Here is a 22,336-nt window from a genome sequence, read left to right as displayed (position 1 = left end):
GGAGTGACAGTGGAAGCCACACAACTGGATAGTACTGCAGAGGAATGGGACTTAAAAAGATAAAAGAGACCCGGGTTCCAGGAAAATATCACAATTTAGCAATCAAGAAGAGGAAATAAGTTGGAAAAAAAGCTGTCAAAAGGGGGGATGGGGTAATTGAGTGATGGACATTAAGGAGGGCACCTGATGTAATGAGCACTGGGTATTATAAGACTGATGAATCACTGACCTCGACCTCTGAAGTTAATAATACATTATATGTTGATTTAAAAAATAAATTTTTAAAAAGCCGTCAAAAGGTTAAAAACAGCAATGAAAAAACGAAACAGCATCACAAAAGCCAAGGAAAGATACACCACCAAAAAAGATAGAACAGGCCACTGAATTTGACAGGTAGGCAGCTAGTGATCTGACAAAATAATAATGTGGGACGCAGAGAGGAAGTCAACAAAAGGAAGAGATGAGGGAAAGGTCACATCTTTCCAACTCCTCTGGAAATAAGATTTTACACTTGCTAACTTTTTCGAGATACTAAAACTACAACGTCGGTCCGAATCGAACAATAAATCTAAGGAAAATATATGTGCCATTTTAGATTTCAGCCTTATTTCTATCTGGGTGAGTCATTTTGGACCGACTACTTTTCTGACATATAACAACAAAAGTTCTAATACTTACACCCGAAACGTCCTTTTTTCCAAAGCACCTTACCTCCCCAAATCATCAAAGCAGACATCTGTATGTCCCTCTGTATGTCCAAATCTCATCGGCTTCTGTATGGCAGGCATTTTCTTCTACCTACCTAAAAATGTTTTATAAAAGCTAGTATTATTTTAAAGGTGAGGGAAGACGATGGCTGACGGAGAAGGGAAGTTAGTCTCCCGGCGGCCCCTTTCCCCCAGTGGCACAAACAAGATATAGTAGAGGGTCTGTCAGACAATACCCGGGAAAAGGACACGCTTCTCTTCGGTGCGCTACCCGGACACCAACAGCGTGAAGGACTGACTACTCACCAACCGGACCGACCTCCGCCACCGAGGAAACGCGCGTAGCAAGCGTCGGCGCAAGGCCGCTTCCCGCGCTCAGGCGTGCTCGCTACACTGCGCCTGCGCCCGCTCGCCCACGCCCAGCGCCGGGGCGGACCGAAGTCGCCGGGTGGTGTCGTCAGCTGCGCGCCGCCTGCCAGGGAAAAAGCCGGTTGCTGGGAGAGTGAGGAAGAAAGGGAGGGTGCCGAACACGGAAGTGATGGCAGCGCTTTGGGAGCAGGTGGAGGCGGTGACCGCAACGTGTGAGACAGGAACTCAACGCCGACGGGTGGGGGCTTGCAGAAAGGCGTCCGCCTTTTAAGATCTACACGAGGTGCAGGAGTGGCTGGGTCTCCCTTCTCCACCTTAGCGAGCTCTCAGAGTGATGGCGATGGTGATGGCGGCAGTTACTCGGACAGCCCCAGTTAAGCTGCGCTCTGAGAGGTGAGTGGGGGAAGGGTGGTTGCTGCCCGGCCTTGCCGATTGGGGTCAGCTATCACTTTCCAGGCTCTCCTAACATGCAACCGTATCCGAGTGCCTGTACGTGACCAGTTCCTCCTTGGGGCCCGGTTAGAGGATGAGGTCTTTGAGCATCTTCTCTCGAGGAGAGCGAGACCCTTCCCAAACCTTTAATCCTGGCATCCTTCGTGCCCTCATCTTGTCGTTTCTATAGAGATAAAGGAGGGAAGACTTTAATCCCAGTTCTCAGTTCCTAGAGGTATGGCCTGCACATTAATGCTTATTTGGGGCGGGGGGGGGGGGGGGAGGGACTCTATATATATTCCTTAAGAAGAAAGTAACTTGGATTTCCCCGTTCAGACCCCACCTAAAATTCACTGAACTGCATATTTAGAGCTAAAAGAAGAGCGAGAACTAAAGTATATTGTTGAATACTTCGCTCCTTACAATCTGAGCGAAGGTCTTGGCCATTAAGTTTATGCTTTGTTTCCCCATGTTCTCCCGTGTTGGCAGAACAGTCTGATGAATACCTTAACAGTTACATATTTTTGTGGTACCCACCTTCTAGTCTGCGTCAGACTCTAGTTTATGACATAAGTGAGACGTTTTTCTGGTGTAGATATTTCCCCATTGTTTTTCAATCTAGTTCCATTGTGAAAAGTTACACAGTTACACAAACGGTGCTATTGTTCTTACTGTCTTGGCATTCTGTGAAGGTTGTTTTTAGTACTAGGGTTCCAAATAGGCTTCCTAGATACTTAAGTATGGTATATTAATGAAGAGGAAGAATGATTGGCTGAAAATGAACTTGGGATTTGTGGGAAAATAGCCAAACTATTGTGGATTTCCCATAACAACAAAAGATACCTGAGATTACTCTTTCTGAGTGACTTTATTTGGAGATCATTCGTTAATTTTTAGATAGACTGATGTGTAATTTTTTTATCCAAGTAAATATCACTAGATAGACTATGGAATTGAAGATGAACTCTTAATATTCGTCTCTGTATTGAATATATCTTGATGAGATTTCAAGGTAGTGCTATTCAGAGCTCAGCATAAGAAGAATCTGTAAATTGAAATAAGAGTTATAGGTATAAAATGCCCTAACTATGACATCTATAAACCCTGTGACTTTAAAACTATGAATGGTGTCTATATTTCTCTCCCTTCACTCTGCCTAGCAATCAAGTCATTTGATCCATAGGTTAAAGAAAAATTTCCTTTACAAATTTCACATGTATGGAAAGAGCTTAGGCCTTAGAGTTGACAGTTACTCATTGTATGACCTTGAATATGCTTTACTTTTTCTGATGTCAGATTCCTTATTTCTAAAATGGAGATACCTACTTCCATCGATTGTTAGTTTTAGTGTATAGGAGATACTCATGGATGTATAAAATTAATTGTTAATAATGTCTGATGTTATTAACAGAGTACTTTGGGTGGGTACTTAGTGCTTTTATTTAAAATAGAGTTTGTTTTGTTTAAATAATTATCCTGTAAGATTTTTCAGTATTACTTTTGCTAGTATTGCATTTCTCTTTCAGTCAAATGCCAACAAATTTTTATGTCAATGAGTTCATGGTCTTGATGGAAACAGACATTCAAACAACATGTACAAGACAGTGTGGTAATGAAATGCATGTAACTTAAATGTTAGCAAAATTGTGTGGTTATTTAGGATAATGTAGTCTTTAAAAAAATCCATTGTAGCTGTCACTGATCTGGCTGTCAAAATTTTCCAAATGGATTTATTTATCATTAACAGTGCGTGTCTCATAGGAGTGGGTAGCTGAATGAACTCACCGAAAATGACACAGTTTAAACTGCTGTGGAGATTAGTTAGCTTTGCTCTGTTGCAACCATTTTTAGGACCCTTATGCTCACAAATATTGTTCTCAAGGGCAAGAAGGTGAGAAAACATGAATATATTACCATTCTGCTGATGGCGATGACTATTATCTACATCATATACTCTTAGAGACTCAGTTTATTTAAGAAGCATATCAGCATTGCCTTATGGAAGGGGTTTAAAACATGCCTTTTCAATAAAATATGTAGTTGATGTAAAAATCACTAATTATGTGAAAGATAAGGCTGGAAGAGAGTGTTAAAATACCTGAGGCGAGGGACATCTGGGTGGCTCAGTCGGTTAAGCATCCGACTCTTGATTTCGTCTCAGGTCATGATCTCAGGGGGGTCATGAGATTGAGCCCCAAGTGGGCTCTGTGCTGGGCATGGAGCCTGCTTAAGATTCTCTCTTTCCCCCTGCACCCCCCCACCCCATCTCTCTCACACATGTGTGTTCTCTCTCTCTCTAAAAAAACAAAAATAAAAAATAACTGAGGAGAACAGTATTGAAGAAAATAATATCAAAGGCAATTTAGAAATCTGAAGATTTGTGTATCTCTGAAGGTGTCCTGAAACTTTCCAGCCTATTTAATTTATTTTTGGAGTAAATAATACTTGCATATGTATAAACTTCCTAAGGTATAAAAGGCAATACAGTTAAAGTTCTGTTCCCAGCTATCCAGTTCTTGTGGCTGAAGACAGCCACAGTATTTGATTGTGTTGTTACATGGATAGTGGATCCTTACACAGCAAGACAGATATAATCACTCTTTTATTGGTGAAGAAACCAAGACTCAGAGAGGTTATAGTTTGTCCAAAGTCACACTCCTACCGAATGTCGAAACGAGAAATAGAGCATACAGGTCTTTTACCTTCTGATTCAAGATAGTCTACCATACTGTCACTCCATATCATAACTGTTACCATAAAACTTAGAATTTAGTAAAACACATCAGTACATAAAAACATTTTATTTAAGTCTAGAGTCACCTTATACTAGTTTGTTAAAACTTGTATTAGTAAAACTTGTCACCCAAGCTTAAATATAAGAATATGTAATTATTATAAAGCAATGGAAAGACTAATTTATAGTAGTTAAAAAAAATTTTGCCTACTCTTTCTGTTGAAATCTATGTATTTACTAAGTTAGCTTGCAAGAAACTACATTTTTTTTTTTAAGAAACTACATTTTTTAAGTTAAAGGTTTGGTTATTTACATCCATAATATTTTTAAAGAATTTAAAATTTTTTAACTTTTTAAAAAAACAGTATTTAATATCAAGAGTAATATAAAATACTTTATGATATTTCAGAAATGCTGAAGCCTCCTCAGCCTCAGATTTTCAAGCCTTATATGTGGCCTTTGTTTCCTCTTGTTCCTTTTTTTTTAATTTTGTCACTTTTCCACGTCTCATTTTTAGAAATTAATTTCTACATGAGAAGTTCTGAGTACTACTAGAAGGTAGCTAATATGCATTTTCATTAATCTCAGTGTATGCTATTTTCATACATCTTAATCCTGGTGGCAAAAACATCAGGCCACTGGAATTATCCAGATTTTACAATGTGAAAACTGAAGCTAAATGAGATTTTAAAATCAGGTGATAGAACTAATATGTGACAAAGTCTGGATTTTAGCCCATGTTTGATGATTTAGCCCTTCATGCTATTTCATCGGCACCATGCTTCATTTTTAAATATAATGGAGTGAAAAACTGTAGATGGTTAATTTTTTATAGATGTTTAAAACATTAAAATTTTCTCTTTAGACTAAATTACTCTTACAAGAAAAAAGACTTCAAGGAAATGAGCCAAAATGTCTAAATTGACTGCCTTTAGGTAATTGAAGTATAGTTTTTTTCCCTCCCTTTTAAACTTTTCTGAATGTTCCATATATTTTATGCTGAGCATATATAGTTTTTATAATTACAAAATTATAAATTGGAAAGAAAAAAAATCTGTTTAATCCAGTTTATTCCCTAAAGAGTTACAATCATATATCTTAAATATTCTGGTTTCTAAGATTCTTTTAAGGTCCTTCCACTTTTAAAAGCCCAGGTACTGCCAGCTCTTAGTTTTCTGTTCTCTCTTCACTCTAGATTAACCTTCTTCAGTGACAGGTTCTTCTGTTCTCTCTTCACTCTAGATTAACCTTCTTCGGTGACAGGTTCCTGGCCATTTCTCTTTGGCATGCTCAGGGAATGCATAATCATTTAAATATTAGCCCAAGTTAATATTTCCCCTAAAATTTGCTCCAAAATTATTTGTGTGAGCTAAGTACAGGAAACTATGGGTTAAGCAGACTTCTTACCTGAAGGACCTCTCAGAACCTTTTGCTAAATATACATTATAATATTTAATAGGGAAAGCCATTCCTAAATTTGTTTAACAAGGAAACCCCATCTCTCTAGAATGTGTATTAACATCTTTTAGAACTAGTGTCCACGAAAAGTACAGACTGGGGGACACTGGCATAAGCAAGCAATAACTGGGAAAGTAAGTGGGGGGTGTGGGGAGGAGGAGGACGTAGTGGTACTAATCAGTAATTCATTTTGTTTATTAATCATTTAAGTCCCATGAGCCCTGACTTGGCAGCATGAAAATGGCAGGCACTAAAATATTTACTGGAAGGGGGGCGCCTGGGTGGCTCTTGTTAAGCGTCTGCCTTCGGCTCAGGTCACAATCCCAGGGTCCTGGGATCAAGCCCCGCATCGGGCTCCCTGCTCTGCGGGAAGCCTGCTCCTTCCTCTGCCACTCCCCCTGCTTGTGTTCCCTCTCTCGCTGTGTCTCTGTCAAATAAATAAAATCTTTAAAAAAATAAAATAAAATATTTACTGGAAAATGAACCTGTATTGCTCTTGTAATGAGAAAAAAAACAAAAAACATTTTTTTTATTTCAGAGATTTTTTTCATATGAACAAACCTGGTTTTCATTGTTTTTCCTTAACATTTCAAGGAATTCATATGTCATCTACTATCCAGTATATTCCATTTGTGGGCCCTAAATGTCTCCACAGAATCCTCCTCAAGTATCAAACTATGATCATATGTTAAGGACTATGACCCACAGAATCAAATTCAGATATCACAGCCTATGATCAGAATGCTTTCAGGGAGTTTTGGGACACATAGTGGCAGGTAAACTTTGGAGTCGTGGATTTGGTGAGGAAATTCCCAGACCTGAATTACTATCAGAGTAATTATTTATAAATTCTTTATGTAGTGTAATAAATAATGATTTTAGGATCAAATTTATTTTAATTTAGTATTTATATGAATTCTGGTCTTAGATATCATCAGCATTGTAGATAAAGTAGTTGTTCAATGAATAATTAACATATACTACAGTACTCTGGTAGCCAATGTCACAGAGATACAAAGAATTTTTCAGATAGATGAAGTTTAACCCTTTAATTATTGGCTTTTTTTTTTTTTTAAGTAGACTCCATCCCAGTATGGGGCTTAAACTCATGACCCTGAGATTGAGAGTTGCATGCTCTACCCACTGAGCCAGCCAGCCAGGCATCCCTAATTATTGGCTTTTTAACAATTTTCTATAGAAATCTTGAATTAAAATCACCTACCTGGCCTTATTCAATAGAACTAATTAAATGTTATTTAAATCTTTGTTAGTAGAATGGCCATGTTGCATATTAATTCTTGCTCACTGTCCTTGCAGTAGAATCTGGGATCAAATGACTTCTGGGAATCTGGGAGCTTGCTTTCTTGACAATGGCTTTTATATAAATTTGCTTTTTAGATATTTGCCTCTTCCTCATTAAGAAATAATTTTTTTAAAAGATGTCACTGTGTACTCCCCAGAGCAATGTAATTTAGCTGCCTTCATAAAAAATTAATTACTGAATCAAGAGCCAAAGCAGCCTTCTCCCAAGTGATTTTTTCACCCTCTTAAAAAAAAAAGCTTTGCAGTTACCAACAAAGATCTTTGATTTGTCAGCACCTTTTAAATTATGATCGTTGATTTCTATAATACATAAAAAAAATGGTAGTAAAGCCACTTTCTTATCACTTTGTATCTCTTCTGCCTCATTTATACAAAGTTTGTAAAATTCCAAGACTAATGATAGGCTGTTTGAAAGGATTCATTCAGATTTAGAACGAACCCAACACTTTTTTTTACATTTAGATTTTACCTCTATAGGCAAGACACAAAAGCACTTTTCTAAAACTCATCTTTAGTCTTTAAAAGTAGAAAAATAAAAATTTTGTTCTCACTAAAAATTAATGTTATTTTTAGTGAGAACAGTGTGATTGAATTTTTTTATTTTTAAGAATTTTAAGGTTTGGGGCACCTGGGTGGCTCAGTCAGTTAACCTTACGCGTCTGACTCTTGATTTCATCTCACATCATGATCTCAGGGTCATGAGAGTGAGCCCCATGTCAGACTCCACACTGGGCGTGGAGCCTGCTTAAGTTTCTCTCCTCCTCCCTCTGCTCTGTTCCTCACCCTTTGCATGCACGCTCTCAAAAAAAAAAAAAAAAGATTTTTAAGATTTAATGAAACTTGTGGAGGAGATTAGAAAATTATTTTTCCATGTGTCTAAGTGTAAAGATGTGAGAGTTTATACATATGATGCATTTTTATCATTTTTGTAAAGAAATCGTAATAGTGAAGGAAATTCTGAATATCCTTTTCCTAAAAAGATGTCTCTGTAGCACAGATTTTTTTAAGCAATTACTTTCTTAGTAACTAAGATGTTACCTATACCAGGAAGTGACAGTTAAGTGTTTTGTGTTGCCTTTCTTTTTTAATATATCTGCTAAATAGCTTCTGAGAGCCACCTATCCCAGGAAAGATCATCAATTTTAGAACACCTTAAATTTCAACAACTTCAGTACCTTGCTCTGAGGTAACTAACAAACCTAATATGTTATAAAATTTCTATGATTGTGTCTATTTACAAAGTATTCTTAAGATTCTATTATTTAAGGTAATATAATCCACAAATCTATTCCGGCAACATGGAACCAAGTGCAGTCCACTATAGGTAAACAAAGAAATGGAGAGGGCTGCCATCAGGTCCTCAGCTTTTTGGAACTCTCACTCTTCCTTCAGGAACAGAGCACCATCCAACAAGTAATAACTATTTGATGACTGTGATGGGAACATTGCTAACCATATAATCAATATTAATGAATTTTAAATTTTCTAATATTTATACAAATATAAATAGAAGTTAAATTTTCTTACTGCTTTAAAGACTACAACAGGGGCGCCTGGGTAGCTCAGTTGGTTAAGCGACTGCCTTCGGCTCAGGTCATGATCCCAGGGTCCTGGGATCGAGCCCCGCATCGGGCACCCTGCACGGCGGGAAGCCTGCTTCTCCCTCTCCCACTCCCCCTGCTTGTGTTCCCTCTCTCGCTGTCTCTCTCTCTCTCTCTCTCTCTCTCTCTCTCTCTGTCAATTAAATAAACAAAATTAAAAAAAAAAAAGCAAAAAATAAAAAAAAAAAAGACTACAACAAAATGTCATTTAATTGACATTTTGGACCATATATTGATATGGTATGTTTTACCAAATCAGGTTTTTGCCATAGTTTATAAAAGTAGGAGGGACTTCTGAAGCATGAACTCAGTTTTCTAGCAGAATAGCTATGTGAAATTTATAGAAGGCTATTATTCTGAGATACATACAAACCTAAGTCAAGATTTTCTGTGCATTAACTCTTTAAGTACAAGTAAATGTATGGAAGATTCATCTAGAGCTATGGTATGTCACTTTATTTTATGGACACCTGCAGCATTAGCACATGTAAAAACAGTTAACCAAAAATCCAGAGATACTTAACTGATTAGTACCTATTATATACAAGTTGGTAAGCCTTGTCAAAGTAAATCTGTTATGTTGGCATGTTAGCTTATGTAGAATAAGGCTGGAAATTAGTTCTCTAGGGGAAAATGTCAAATTGTTCTCTAGCTTCATGGTCTCTTAAGTTCCAGCTATATCTGGCATATTGATCTTTTTTCACTGAAACATGTTATTCTCCTAAAAATTAAAACTTTTTAGTTAGAATTGGACTAGAGACAGAAGTAGTCTGTGATGTCGTCATTATAAACTACTTTTTTTTTAAGATTTATTTATTTGAGAGAGAGAACAAGTGGGAGGGGCAGGGAGAGGGAGAGAGAATCTCAAGCGGACACCGCCATGAGTGCAGAGCTGGACACGAGGCTGGGATCAGGACCTGAGTGGAAAACAAGAGTTGGACACTCTGATGACTGCATCACCTAGGTGCCCCATGAATAATTGCTATTAAACTGGCTTATATGAAACAGATATATCTAATATCTGTTTCTTTTTTAAAAGAACATTTATTGATTACTTAATACGTTTAGGATCTGAGCTGAGTACTTTACACACATTATTTCATTTAATCCCCAACAGCTGAATGAAATAGATAGCATCAATATCTCTATTTTACGGATTAAAAACACTGAGAGGTTTCAAGTCCTATGGCTAGTATAAAATAAACTGGACTCAAACCATACTACTAGTGGCCACCATTACTGTGCTGTGGAACTGCGTTCTTGTCATATATATGCACAGAGATAATGAAAATGTTAAAATGATTACTGCTGAACGGTAGGATTATGGACGGTTTGGGGGTTTTTTTTCATAATTTTAAGCTTCGTTTGAATTGATGATGAGTATGAATTACTGTTATTTATGTTCATCAAAATGATATATGCACCCAGGTTAAAAATTAAGTTGAAAGCTTAGATAAGGTAAATGCTACAGTCCTACCCATTCCAAAGGCATCACTTTCAATCTTTTAACTTTTTCTGATATTTACCTTTATATTTCTAAATCATATGCTAATACTTCTTTCTTGATTCATCAATTACTAGACATTATCACTTGACTTCCTTTTATGATAGATGAGGATTTAACGCTCCCTCCTTCCTTTCTTCCCATTTCCTTATTGCATTTATATCACAGTTTTGATGAATATGTAAATGATATTTTCACTGCTGAGCCAGGTATTTTACAACTCTGTTTTCTTTCTTGTATAACCCTTGAATTTTTGTGTGATTAATAATTACCTAATTCTTCCTCTGTTTGCATTCTTCTCAATTGAATTTTCCAGAAGTCAATTCTTTTTTTTTCTCAAGATCTTCCACCTTGGAACCTATGGCCTTGTGTGATTCTATGGACTAGATGCTCTGGGGATACCCTATTGTCTAGAGATTTTCCTTCTTCATCATCCTAAGAATTCACATTTCCTCTCTCCTGTGTTAAATATCTTATTTCCTATGTTATGTCTTCTGTTGTGGGTGTACACTCTAATTTTAGAAGACTTATCTTCCAATATGAGGTAAAATTGTTGATGCTTTGCATATCTGAAAATTTATTTTATCCTCATTTGATTGATAATTTGGCTGGTTATCTCTTCGAAGTTGGAAACTAGTCTCTAGCTTCCAAAACTAGCCTCTAGCTTCCAGTGTTACTGTTGAGAAACCAGATGCCATTTATTTACAGTCCTTTGTGACTCTTTTCCCTTCAGGAAGACTGTTTTTTCATTTTCATATATTTTTTGGCTTGGATTTATTTGTTTATTTAACTGTAGTAAGAACACAACACGACATCTACCCTCTTAACTTGAGTATCTCTTTATCTCAAGGATTCTAAAAATTTAGAATAATGTAGCTCAGTGTGTATTTTTCCCCCATTGTGGTGGGTACTCAGTGGACTCTTTCATTATGGAGGCTCATATCCTCTGGTTCTGGGATATTTTCTGATACAGTTTCTTTTGTAATTCCCCCCCCCTTCATTTTGTTGTTATTTTCTGTGAAATGGCTGTATTGATCCTGTAGCTTTCTTAACCTTTTCTAATCATTTTTTTCCTATTTCCTGTTATTTCCTCAGTTTATTCTCTGAACTTTCCTATTGAATATTTTATTTCTGTATTCATATTTTTAATTTACAAAACTTTCTTATTCTCTGATTGTCCCAAACTCCTCTTACTCATTCATAGATTTAATATCTTCTCTTAACTTGGAAGAAATCAATTTTATTTTCTGCCCTTTCTGTGGTTATTGTTTTCTCTAAGTTTTTTGTTTTAGCCTCTGTTGTTTATGTTAGAGGCTTTCCTCAAAAGTCTGATGACCTGTGACTATTCATTCATATTCTGGAGTGAATGAAGCACAACAATGCTGCCTGGCAGCTGTGTGTGAGTATGTGGGACTTGTGGACTGGCAAGCTTGGGTGGCCTTCCAGGTTTGTTTTGTTTTTTTGATTCACTTATTTATTTTTGGGGAGAGAGAGTGTGTGTGTGTGTGCGTGCGCACGCACAGGGGAGAGGGTGAGGGAGAATCTCAAGCAGACTCCCCACTGAGCATGGAGCCTGGCAAGGGGCTTGATCTCACAACCCTGAGATCATGACCCAAGCCGCAATCAAGAGTCCACTCTTGGATTGCTCAACCAACTGAGGCACCCAGGCACCTCCCCCAACCCTCAGCTTTCTATTGACAGAGTCCCAGCTGTCAGCATTTAGAGGTCTTTTCTCTTTGGCCATTCTATTTCTTCAGCAAAGTATCTTTTTTTTTTTTTTTTTAAGATTTTATTTATCTGACAGAGACACAGCGAGAGAGGGAACACAAGCAGGCAGAGGGAGAGGGAGAAGCAGGCCTCCCGCCGAGCAGGGAGCCCGATGCGGGGCTCAATCCCAGGACCCTGAGATCATGACCTGAGCTGAAGGCAGATGCTTAATGACTGGAGCCACCTTCAGCAAAGTATCTTTTAGTCCCCTATTATAAGTCTGGCTGCTGGAGTTCTGGGAGTTGGATGGAAGAAGGAAGTAGGAATTTTCATTTTGATTTTAGTCCCAAACCTCCCCTTTACCCTCTATGATATCCAAAGTCCTGAGCCTCTCTAGTTCAGTTTCTCCAAATGATAAATATCCCATCTCCTCCAAGTGTAGGAGTAAAAACTGGAGAGATCCTGTTGTACTTATGCATATTTTCAACTTGCTTCATTTTCCACCCTGTTCTCCGCCCACATTTCTGTATCATCTGGGTCCTGGACTTTGCCTACTCTGTTGGTTTGCTTCTCATCCATGTCATCTGTGTGCCTAGTGTTACCCACCTCTCTGCTGCTGAGTTATTTACTGCTCCTCCATTCATATTCTGTTCTCATATTTTGTGATTCAGGTTATAGACATCTGCTAGTCCTGTTGAAGATAAGATTTGTGTTTTTATTTCTCATATTTTCCTTGTTTTAGGTTGACTTCTGAGAGGATAGAGCAAAAAGATTTTCATTTGGCCATTTCAAACCAAACAATTACTTATTTTACAATCAGAAGAAAACAAAAAGCTATTCTCATTTTGAGGGGAAGTGAAGTTATAATACTAAGAAATTTAGTAATGGAAAGCAGCCGGTGTAGTAGCTAGAGGAAGCATTAGAATCACTAAAGGATTTTACAGGAGATTTCATTGAAGGCAAAAAGAACTTGAGAGAGCAAAACTGAAGCAGGCCCTGGTAAAGGTGGGAATGCCATCAAGAACAGAGATGGGGAGCTTATCTTTGATAATAGAAGTGAAGGAAGAAATGGTAAAATGTAGAGGTAATGGGCAAGATGAGGGAGCTTATATCCAGTGGAGTAAAGTTGGTCATAGAGTTTAATAAACTGCTATTTTGATTTTTTTTTTTTTTTGTAAATCACCAAGCATTTCAAATCTTAACATATTTTTCACAACTGACTAAAAAAAGTAGAAACTATGTAGTATTAATGAAAAGGATTTGCTTGGGGCTCCTCTTACTTTTTTATCTTGAAAAATATGTTAAAGTGTAAGCTCTTAAAAGTGTTTATTCTGATCAATGACTCTTCATCTTCTTCAGCTTACTTTGTTGCTTCTCGTTTATTTTTGCTCAGTAGAACTTAATCAACAAACAGCCAAAGCATAATGTTGAATAAAATTTTGGTATAATGAATAATGACGTATCTTCCAAAATCAGATTTAAAAATATTTTCCATATGGATTTTAAATGAGTATGTACTAGTGAGGTCACTAAATCAAAATAATCTGTATAATCACCAGGTGCTATTCAATGTTCAGAAATGGAGTATTTTCTTTGGCAAGTCTGATTCATTAGTTCACACTTTTAAGTACTTGCCAATCATATTTGCTACTACAGATACTTGTTTCAAATCCTCTTGCTTTGAAAATGCATTCAAGTGGCTCTAAACATTTACTTGACTATTGGGATTATAATGTTCCTCTGACATATCAGAAACTTAATTGTAATCAGTATGCTAAGTGAGACTGATTTTCTGTCTCCAAATTCAAATTTCATTTGTAAAATATTTGAGATTATAGAATACTTACCCCCAATTCTGGGCTTAAATCTTATTCCACCTAAGAATAGTTAAGCTAATCCCCTCTGTGACCAATCATTACTATTAGTCTTAATAAAACTCAGTATTTCACGTTGTAAACTCTAATATATCCAGCCAATTTTATGGGAAAGTCATTGGCCTATAGAAATTTATCTGCTTGTTTCTCAGAATTACCAAGAAAATTACAAAGGTGTATGTGTAAAAAACAAATTTTTATCCAATTCCACATTTTCTAAAAACTTCCTAGACTGATAGTGAAGTTGACCAATTACTGAAATAAGTTGACAAACTGCATTGGGAATGCTTGCATGGCATTCCTGTTGTTCAGTGGTGATTATTTGATTCTTTTTTTTTAATATTTTTTAATTTATTTGACAGAGAGAGACACAGCAAGAGAGGGAACACAAGCAGGGGGAGTGGGAGAGGGAGAAGCAGGCTTCCCGCGGAGCAGGGAGCCCAATGCGGGGCTCCATCCCAGGACCCTAGGATCATGACCCAAGCCAAAAGCAGATGTTTAACGACTGAGCCACCCAGGCACCCCTGATTATTTGATTCTTAACAGCTTTTATAACTTAAAGTTCATATTTTTAATCAATAGGAAAGCGAGGAGAGAGAAGTGAGGGAACTACATAGTAGTGGTTCTCAAACACCAAGTCATGTATTTCTCAGTCTCTTACAAACAATTCACTGGCTGGTCTGCTGTGAAATAAAAATAAGGGTAGGAGAGATTGGCATGAGATATACCTCAATACTAGAAATTGTTCATACAATTTTGAGCATACAGTTGGACTAAGAGAGGCGGCCTCACTTTTTCTAATCTACACTGAAAATTAGCTGTGGGAAAGGAACGCAGATTCTTGACTCCCGGGCACTATGAAATTACTAGTATATGGTAAAGCAGATCATTTAAGTGAAAACAAAATATCTTGGCACTGTCTTCCAACATATCCAGTACTCTTATCTTGTTCCTGTACTAGTTGTGGTTTTTCATTTTATGTCTGATTGGGATTTAATATAGAAACTACTGTATGCGAAGTAAATGACAGTTGGACACCTGGGTGGCTCAGTTGGTTAAACGTCCGATTCTTGGTTTCAGCTCAAGTCATGATCTCAGGGTCATGAGATCAAGCCCTATTTGGGCTCAGTGCTCAGTGTGGCATCTGCTTGAGATTCTCTCCCTCTCCCTCTGTCCCTCACCCCCACCCCACCCTGTGCACTTGCTTGCGCTGAGCATGGAGCCTGCTTGGGATTCTCTCTCTCCCTCTCCCCTTCCCCTGCTCATGCACTCATGCTCTCTCTCAAAAAAAAAAGTGAATGACAAATGACTGCTGTTTTGTTTTTTTCCCTTTAGATACATCCAGAGAGTGCCCAGAAGAAACTTCCTGCTGGAAAAACTGAAAAAGGAGTATTTATAACACTGGAATTTGTGGATAATTTGTTAAAATGGCAGAAAATAGTGAAAGTATTAGCAAAAATGTAGATGTAAGGCCCAAAACTAGTCGAAGTAGAAGTGCTGACAGAAAGGACGGTTATGTGTGGAGTGGAAAGAAATTATCTTGGTCAAAAAAGAGTGAAAGTTGTTCAGATGCTGAAACAGTGAATGCTGTAGAGAAAACCGAAGTTCCTTTAAGGAGCCAAGAAAGGAAGCACAGCTGTTCATCCATCGAGTTGGATTTAGATCATTCCTGTGGGCATAGATTTTTAGGCCGATCTCTTAAACAGAAACTGCAAGATGCTGTGGGGCAGTGTTTTCCAATAAAGAATTGTAGTGGTCGGCACTCTTCGGGGCTTCCATCTAAAAGGAAAATTCATATCAGTGAACTCATGTTAGATAAGTGTCCTTTCCCACCTCGATCAGATTTAGCCTTTAGGTGGCATTTTATTAAACGACACACTGCTCCTATAAATCCCAAATCCAATGAATGGGTAAACACAGACTTGTCTCAGAGTGAATTGAGGGATGGTCAGCTAAAACAAAGAAGAAACGTGGAAGAAGAGGTAAACTGCTTCTCACATACCAATGTTCAGCCCTGTGTCATAACTGCCAACAGTGCTTCATGTAGAGGTGGTCCTGTGACTGGCTCTGTGATGAACCTGGTTTCAAATAACAGTATAGAAGATAGTGATATGGATTCAGATGATGAAATTATAACACTTTGCACAAGTTCCAGGAAAAGAAACAAACCCAAATGGGAAATGGATGAAGAAATCCTGCAGTTGGAAACACCTCCTAAGTACCATACCCAGATTGATTATGTCCACTGTCTTGTACCAGACCTCCTTCAGATCAATAACAATCCATGTTACTGGGGAGTTATGGATAAATATGCAGCTGAAGCTCTACTAGAGGGAAAACCAGAGGGTACCTTTTTACTTCGAGACTCAGCACAGGAAGACTATTTATTCTCAGTTAGTTTCAGACGCTATAGTCGTTCTCTTCATGCTAGAATTGAACAGTGGAATCACAACTTTAGCTTTGATGCACATGATCCTTGTGTCTTCCATTCTCCTGACATTACTGGGCTCCTAGAACATTATAAGGACCCGAGTGCCTGTATGTTCTTCGAACCACTTTTATCCACTCCTTTAATTCGGACTTTCCCCTTTTCCTTACAGCATATATGCAGAACAGTTATTTGTAACTGTACAACTTATGATGGCATTGATGCCCTTCCAATTCCTTCTTCTATGAAATTATATCTGAAGGAATATCACTATAAATCAAAAGTTAGAGTACTCAGGATTGATGCACCAGAACAATGCTAGGGAAAGTGTGGGAATATGGGAATGATTATATACATATTTTCATTTAATATTTTATTTTTCTTATGTCACTTTGAATTTTTCTACAAGGGCAGTTGAAATAAATCTCTGCCCTAAATTTTACTTCCAGATCAGTTTATTTTTCTTATGATAAACTAATTGTTTAAAGTTACACACTAGGGGTTAATGAATATTTTTGACCAGGTGTTTGGTTTTTGTTTTTACCAAATAGATTGTATGCTTAATTTTTTTTCTTAATTGTAATTCGCTTACAATCCAGGGATATTTGAAATTTGGTAGGCGTTGCAAACACAGTTAAATAATCTATATTTCATACTTTTCCTTAAAAATAATCTTACGTCCTTTCCTACATGTAAATTCCCTTGTTAACCTATGCCATTGGCATTCCTATACATAAAATATAGTTTCCCCATCCCCTTTCCAGAGTTGTTTTAAAGTTCTTCAGTAAAGCTGAGTGTGTTGTAATTCACAATCCATACCAATGTATTGAGTTTTGTAACTTAATAAATAATAGGGATGTTAAAGGTAACAAAATGGTTTGAACGTAAACTTGAAGGGTTTTCATTTTAAATACTAACTATAAAGCAGTATTAGTAAATTTGATTTATCTGATCAGGAAGAATCAAATGAGAACATGACTTTTTAGAGGTGAATTTATTTTCTACCCTGTAGCATGGTCATTTATTTTTTAATAGGTCTTTCACTCAACCTAGATGAGTTGCTATCTTCAGGACAAATATTGTTCCTTTCTCACTGGAAGCTTTAAAAATAATGATAACACTATTAGTAAGTAGTAGTTACTAACATACTAAAGCAACTCTGGGGTTTTTCTGTATTTACTTATGAACTGTTGCTTCTGATTAGCCTTTTCATAGAAACTCTGAGCCTTTTCTTTTGGGGAGATGCCACAGTTTTATAAACAGCCAGAAATTTCCATCGGTAACCAAAGAGGGACCTAAGTAGTCTTCAGTATTTTAAAGTGAGCTTCACTAAAGATTCAAGAAGTAAACATGGAGCTCAGTTTTTTGAAACTTAATATTGGTTTTGATTTTCAGGTTTCAAATAATTATTCCTGTCTTCAGAATTAACATGTCTTTACTGTGGCATCAAAAAAGGGAAACATTTTGAGAGCTACATGGCTTATGCCATACTGAACAGTACTAGGCACTAGGAGTAATATTTTAAATTTGCTATCCCCATACGGAAGCATTTTTAGAAACGTCATTATCCCAGTATAATAAAGGTAAATGGAGTGATAACCTATCTAACTCCACTTTTTTAAAGAGTCAGCGCGTAATTTCCTAGATAGTCGTTTCTTCTGGTGAGCTGTCTAACCCTTTGTACAAATTGGCCTTTTTAATATCATAGTAACTGATTTCTTGATGATAATTTAGGTCCAGTAGGAAGCTGCGTCCACCTGGACTGAAACGACTCAACTTTCCAAGTTAGAACAGATGTTTCTTAAGTATCATTGTTTTTATTTCCCTTTCCTGCAGTTCTGTTGTAAACATAAAGATGGTATTTTTCAGTAATAGCTTTAAAATAAATTTTTAGCAATGACAACAAAATTAAACCAAGAAAATCTCTTACCATTTTCTAGCATTTTTTTTCTCAGTGATCTCAAGATTGTCTTGGTTCCAGGTAGGGTAACTACTAATTATGGCACCTGTCTGTGGAGTAATGAGGCTCAGGATATCATTAACACCGATATCGGGATAAATATCTCTTCTAAAGATGATATTTTCCTTTTACAAAAGTAGAAAAGTCTCATACTACCTCATCTTTATTGTGACACTTTTGTAGATCACTGAGAAGGTTGTCTTATTTACCAATAAAACACTTCCTAAATATCCATTTTTGGTGAAAGAACATTAATAGTAAGACTCTACCCATGATTATAGTTTTTTATCAGATTTTGATAATGAGACTTTCTGTTTCTGTGAAACAATTATTGTTTTAAATATTTTTCTTTTAAAAGTAACTTTTTATCAGTACAGAAAAACCTAAGGGATGACTAGCTAACAAATATTCTGTTAAAGAGTAATTTTATAAAGAAAAAATGAAATATAATTATGTTGTCTTTTATAATGGTAAAAAGTTTATATGAAAATCAAGATATAAGTAGCTTTTCATATATTCAGACTGGTTGCTTGTGATATATTTTCTCTGGCTTTCTTATTTTTTCAACTTCAAGGTATTAATAGCTGTTAACATTTTCAAAATACTGCCATGTATATATCCTTGAAGTAAATGATCTAATAAATGAGAGCAGGGAAGAGACTCATTTACTCTGAAATGGTTTGTATTTTTCCTTTGGTATTTGCTACAGTGAAAAGAAATCTGGAAAGTAGAAGTGTAAAGACTTGAGAAGGGAATTGTTTACCATGAAGAAAAAAGGAAAGAGTAATAATAAATTTTTAAAACATTGAAGAATTGGAATTTAGAAAGGTTAATCCCTTTCTCTTTGTGAGGATACATTTGGAAGAGCATCCAGTATTCACAAACTTACTTTTAAAATGTAAAATATGTAATTATTAGAATATATAACAAAAGTGACTAAGTCATGAGAGGAACATGAGGAAAGATACAAATATATCTAAATATAAATTTTTTAACTCTTAAGTTTGTGGGCATTTGAAAAGTGTAAATTCCAGAGTTGAGAAAGCATCAGCATGGTGGAAATGTGTAGAGCTTATTGGTGAGAGAGTATGGAGCTAAAAGAAACAAGATAAAATATTAAAATTAAGAATTTAGGCATCACCTCAGGGAAGAGCCTTGACAGTGAAAGGGAACTACTTAACTGCTAATAGCTAGTCTGGACCAGACACTTAACTGCGCTTTGGGAATCATCCTGCACTAATCAGGAAATAAACTTGACTTCTATTTCTCAAGCTTTTCAGGATGACTCCACCACCACCACCATGCATCTTTTTTTTTTTTTTAAGCTATTATAGCATCTTGATTCATATTCTTAATTACTGAAATATTCTGAATGGATTTTTTTAGGTTCCTTGAGCATTTTTGTATGAAGAATCCTATGTGATCTTTCTATAGCCATGCCATTCACTTAAATAATTCATAGAGAGAATGGTTTAATTTAAAGGAAGACCTAATAGGAAGAAGATTAAAGGAAGCTTTTAGTCAGCCTGTGGTTAGATTTATTGATTTGGTGAACAGAACTGTGTTCTTTCCTGAATTTCAGCTAATGGTCAAAGAATGGCTTTCAGTTAAAGTTGTGACTTATTATAAATAATACAAAGAATGTCTAAGTAATTAGAAATCCTTTAAAAAGTAGAGTAAATGTGGGACTCATACAAATTCCATTTCTTTTTATAAGAAAAACACAAACCATTATCATTTATTCATGAGCCAAAGCCATTAAGAAGACAAATCAAGTTATCAGCTTCCTGTCTCTCTCAAGTTTGGATCATTTTATAGACCCACGTAATAGAGCGGTTTCTTCCTATGAAACAAAAACCTTGAAACCTAACTCTTATACTATTAGTTTTCATTTAAAAACGTTTTTGTCACTTTTAGCTATAATGAGTCAAATAGGCTATATATTGATTTTAGTGGAGTAAATTTTACAGGAAAGTAGACTTAATTATTTCTGGAGACAACACAGGGAGAATAATGTTTAAATGTTAAAAAAAAAAACCCTGTGTGTTAAGTAATACCCAAATGAATAAAAGATTTTAAGTCAAGCAGACTTTATATTTTGGAAAAAAATCTTTACAATTTTGGTCTTTAATCAGTTTTACATTTATTTTTATTTCTAAAGAATGAACGGAAAGCACAAAGGTTTTTTTTTTCTTTTTTTAACGACCTAGTAGAAATGAGCAATGCTACAAGAGTCTGCCTATGCCATTCTAATATATTAAGATATTCGACACAGTGGAAGTGACTTTTTAAATGGGTTGGCTTCTAAGTAGAAGTGTAGACTAATGGGTACAGCGCAACGGAGAGGGATTTGGGGCACATTAATCCTATTTCAAATAAAAGCAGAATCTATTTTTTAATTTTGAATAGATTACTCAATCCTAAATCTTTATCTTCATCTCCTAGCATATAAAATGTAGAAAAATAATACTTGTCATGACTTCCTGAAGGTTAATTCTTCATTTAAGAGATGACCCTTGGAGCATACTTGAAAATAATTTCTGTAATTTCTTGAAAATAACGTGATGGATTTTCAAAGTATCCCCTCAGTGGACCCTGCAAATTCACATTCACTTCTAATAGTCTGTAATAGGCTTTCTTGGCTTGATTTGACAATAGATGTAACAGTACAATTTGGATTTATGGTTTAGACTCTGGAATTGGATGAACAATTGCAGTTTCCTCCTGCCCTTCATAAGGTTTATGTAAAATTGATGTTTGCCTGTTATTTCAGAAGTTGATTACATTTGCAGGAAGTGAAGATAATCACTTTTGCTGTGGTTATAATCAAATCTAAACTTTCAGACTTAAGAAAGTAAAACTCAAGGTTTACTTAAATTATGCTTGCTTTGCTAGGATTGAATCAATTCTGTATAAGCCAAGTATGAACTTGATATATACTTGAATATACAGAGTTTAAGTAGTAACTTCACAAAACTGTTAGTACTCTTGTCAGTTGGGCTTGTATGATCCTCCCCTTACCCAAAAAGAAGTAGACTCTTTCCATTTTTATTTCTAATCCTGAAGTTGAATGTTTCTTCTTGGATATGAGTTCAAATAAATTGATCTGAATAAATTTTCACTTCTTAATTAAAACTTCGTATATAAAACCCAAAGGCTTTGTATTTTGTTTTTAAAACATTGTATATCCTGGGGTGCCTCAGTTGGTTAAGCATCTGACTCTTGATTTCAGCTCAGGTCCTGACTTCAGGGTTGTGAGATCAAGCCCCGCCTCAGGCTCCACCCTGGGCATGGAGCCTGCTTAAGATTCTATCCATCTCTGCACAAGCTCTCTCTTAAAAAACATTGTATATCCTGGCTTTGCACATTCAACTGAGAATCTAAAAAAATTGCGGGCACCTGGGTGGCTCAGTCAGTTAAGCATCAGACTCTTGGTTTCAGCTCAAGTCATGATCTCAGGGTCCTAAGAGCTGTTTGGGAGTCTTTCCCTCTGCCCATGTACCCTCCCTCTCCCCCCCCCCCCCCGCGCTTTCATGCCTGCATACACTCAAATCTAAAAAAAGAATAAAAAACTTTAAAATCTATATTACACATTTTCTAATTCAAAATACACCTTATGTCTTAATGTGTCAGTTTGGGTCTTCTAGAAGCAGATGCCAAAATGTGATTAAATGTGCAAGAGATTTATTGAGGAAACACTTATGAAGGAAGGTGTGGAAGTCTCCCTATCACTTTGCAAGTCTGACATACATGAAAGAAATGCAAAGATTGATGAGGGTGGGCTTCAGACTGCACTGCAATTGTGAAAAAGTTAGACGGGGATTTAGTATCCAAGCAAAGGTTGACTGACCGAGCCCATGTGGGACAGGAATGACCTAGCTCTAGAACACAGTATGCTGTTGCTGAGAGCATGGAAAAACGAGGCTGTCAGTTACTCTGATAGTGACCAGGACTGGGGTGAGGTGGGTGAGGCACTCAACCTGGGCACAAAAATCTTTTGACCGAAAATCTCGTATTTCAGTACAACGTTTTAAATTCAGAATTAAGGGGCGCCTGGGTGGCTCTGTCAGTGAAGAGTCTGCCTTCGGCTAGGTCATGATCCCGGGGTCCTGGGATGGAGCTCCGTGACTGGCTCACTGCTCAGGGGGGAACCTGCTTCTCCCTCTCCCTCTGTGGGTCCCCCAGCTTGTGCTCTCTTGTTCTCTAATAAAATCTTTTTAAATACCAGAATTAAAACAA

The 22,336-nt window shown here is 36.6% G+C and overlaps 2 protein-coding genes across 9 annotated transcripts in view; one reads left to right on the top strand and one right to left on the bottom strand.

Moving 5' to 3' along the window:
- The window catches only part of WDHD1 (WD repeat and HMG-box DNA binding protein 1), a 58,316-nt gene extending 57,209 nt beyond the window's left edge, over positions 1–1,107 (bottom strand). For 4 of the 8 annotated variants that reach the window (XM_027570891.2, XM_027570893.2, XM_027570892.2 and 1 more), the window contains exons 1-2: positions 1,014–1,107; positions 712–802 (exon numbers count right to left, since the gene is read on the bottom strand). In XM_027570891.2, the coding sequence (XP_027426692.2) occupies positions 712–788 (77 nt within the window). In that variant the 5' untranslated portion in view covers positions 789–802; positions 1,014–1,107. Of the gene's footprint in view, positions 1–678; positions 803–1,013 lie in introns of those variants that run through there. The other 4 variants (XM_027570895.2, XM_027570897.2, XM_027570896.2 and 1 more) reach the window with 3 other exon arrangements.
- Positions 1,108–1,187: 80 nt separating this feature from the next.
- SOCS4 (suppressor of cytokine signaling 4) lies at positions 1,188–21,542 on the top strand. The gene is made up of 2 exons (XM_027570990.2): positions 1,188–1,469; positions 15,045–21,542. The coding sequence occupies exon 2, from the start codon at positions 15,137–15,139 to the stop codon at positions 16,457–16,459; it is 1,323 nt and encodes a 440-aa protein (XP_027426791.1). The 5' UTR covers positions 1,188–1,469; positions 15,045–15,136; the 3' UTR covers positions 16,460–21,542.
- Positions 21,543–22,336: the final 794 nt, after the last annotated feature.

The sequence above is a fragment of the Zalophus californianus genome, chromosome 6, assembly GCF_009762305.2.
Source record: "Zalophus californianus isolate mZalCal1 chromosome 6, mZalCal1.pri.v2, whole genome shotgun sequence".
NCBI classification, from domain to species: Eukaryota; Metazoa; Chordata; class Mammalia; order Carnivora; family Otariidae; genus Zalophus; species Zalophus californianus.
This window is presented reverse-complemented; position numbering and strand designations above follow the sequence as displayed.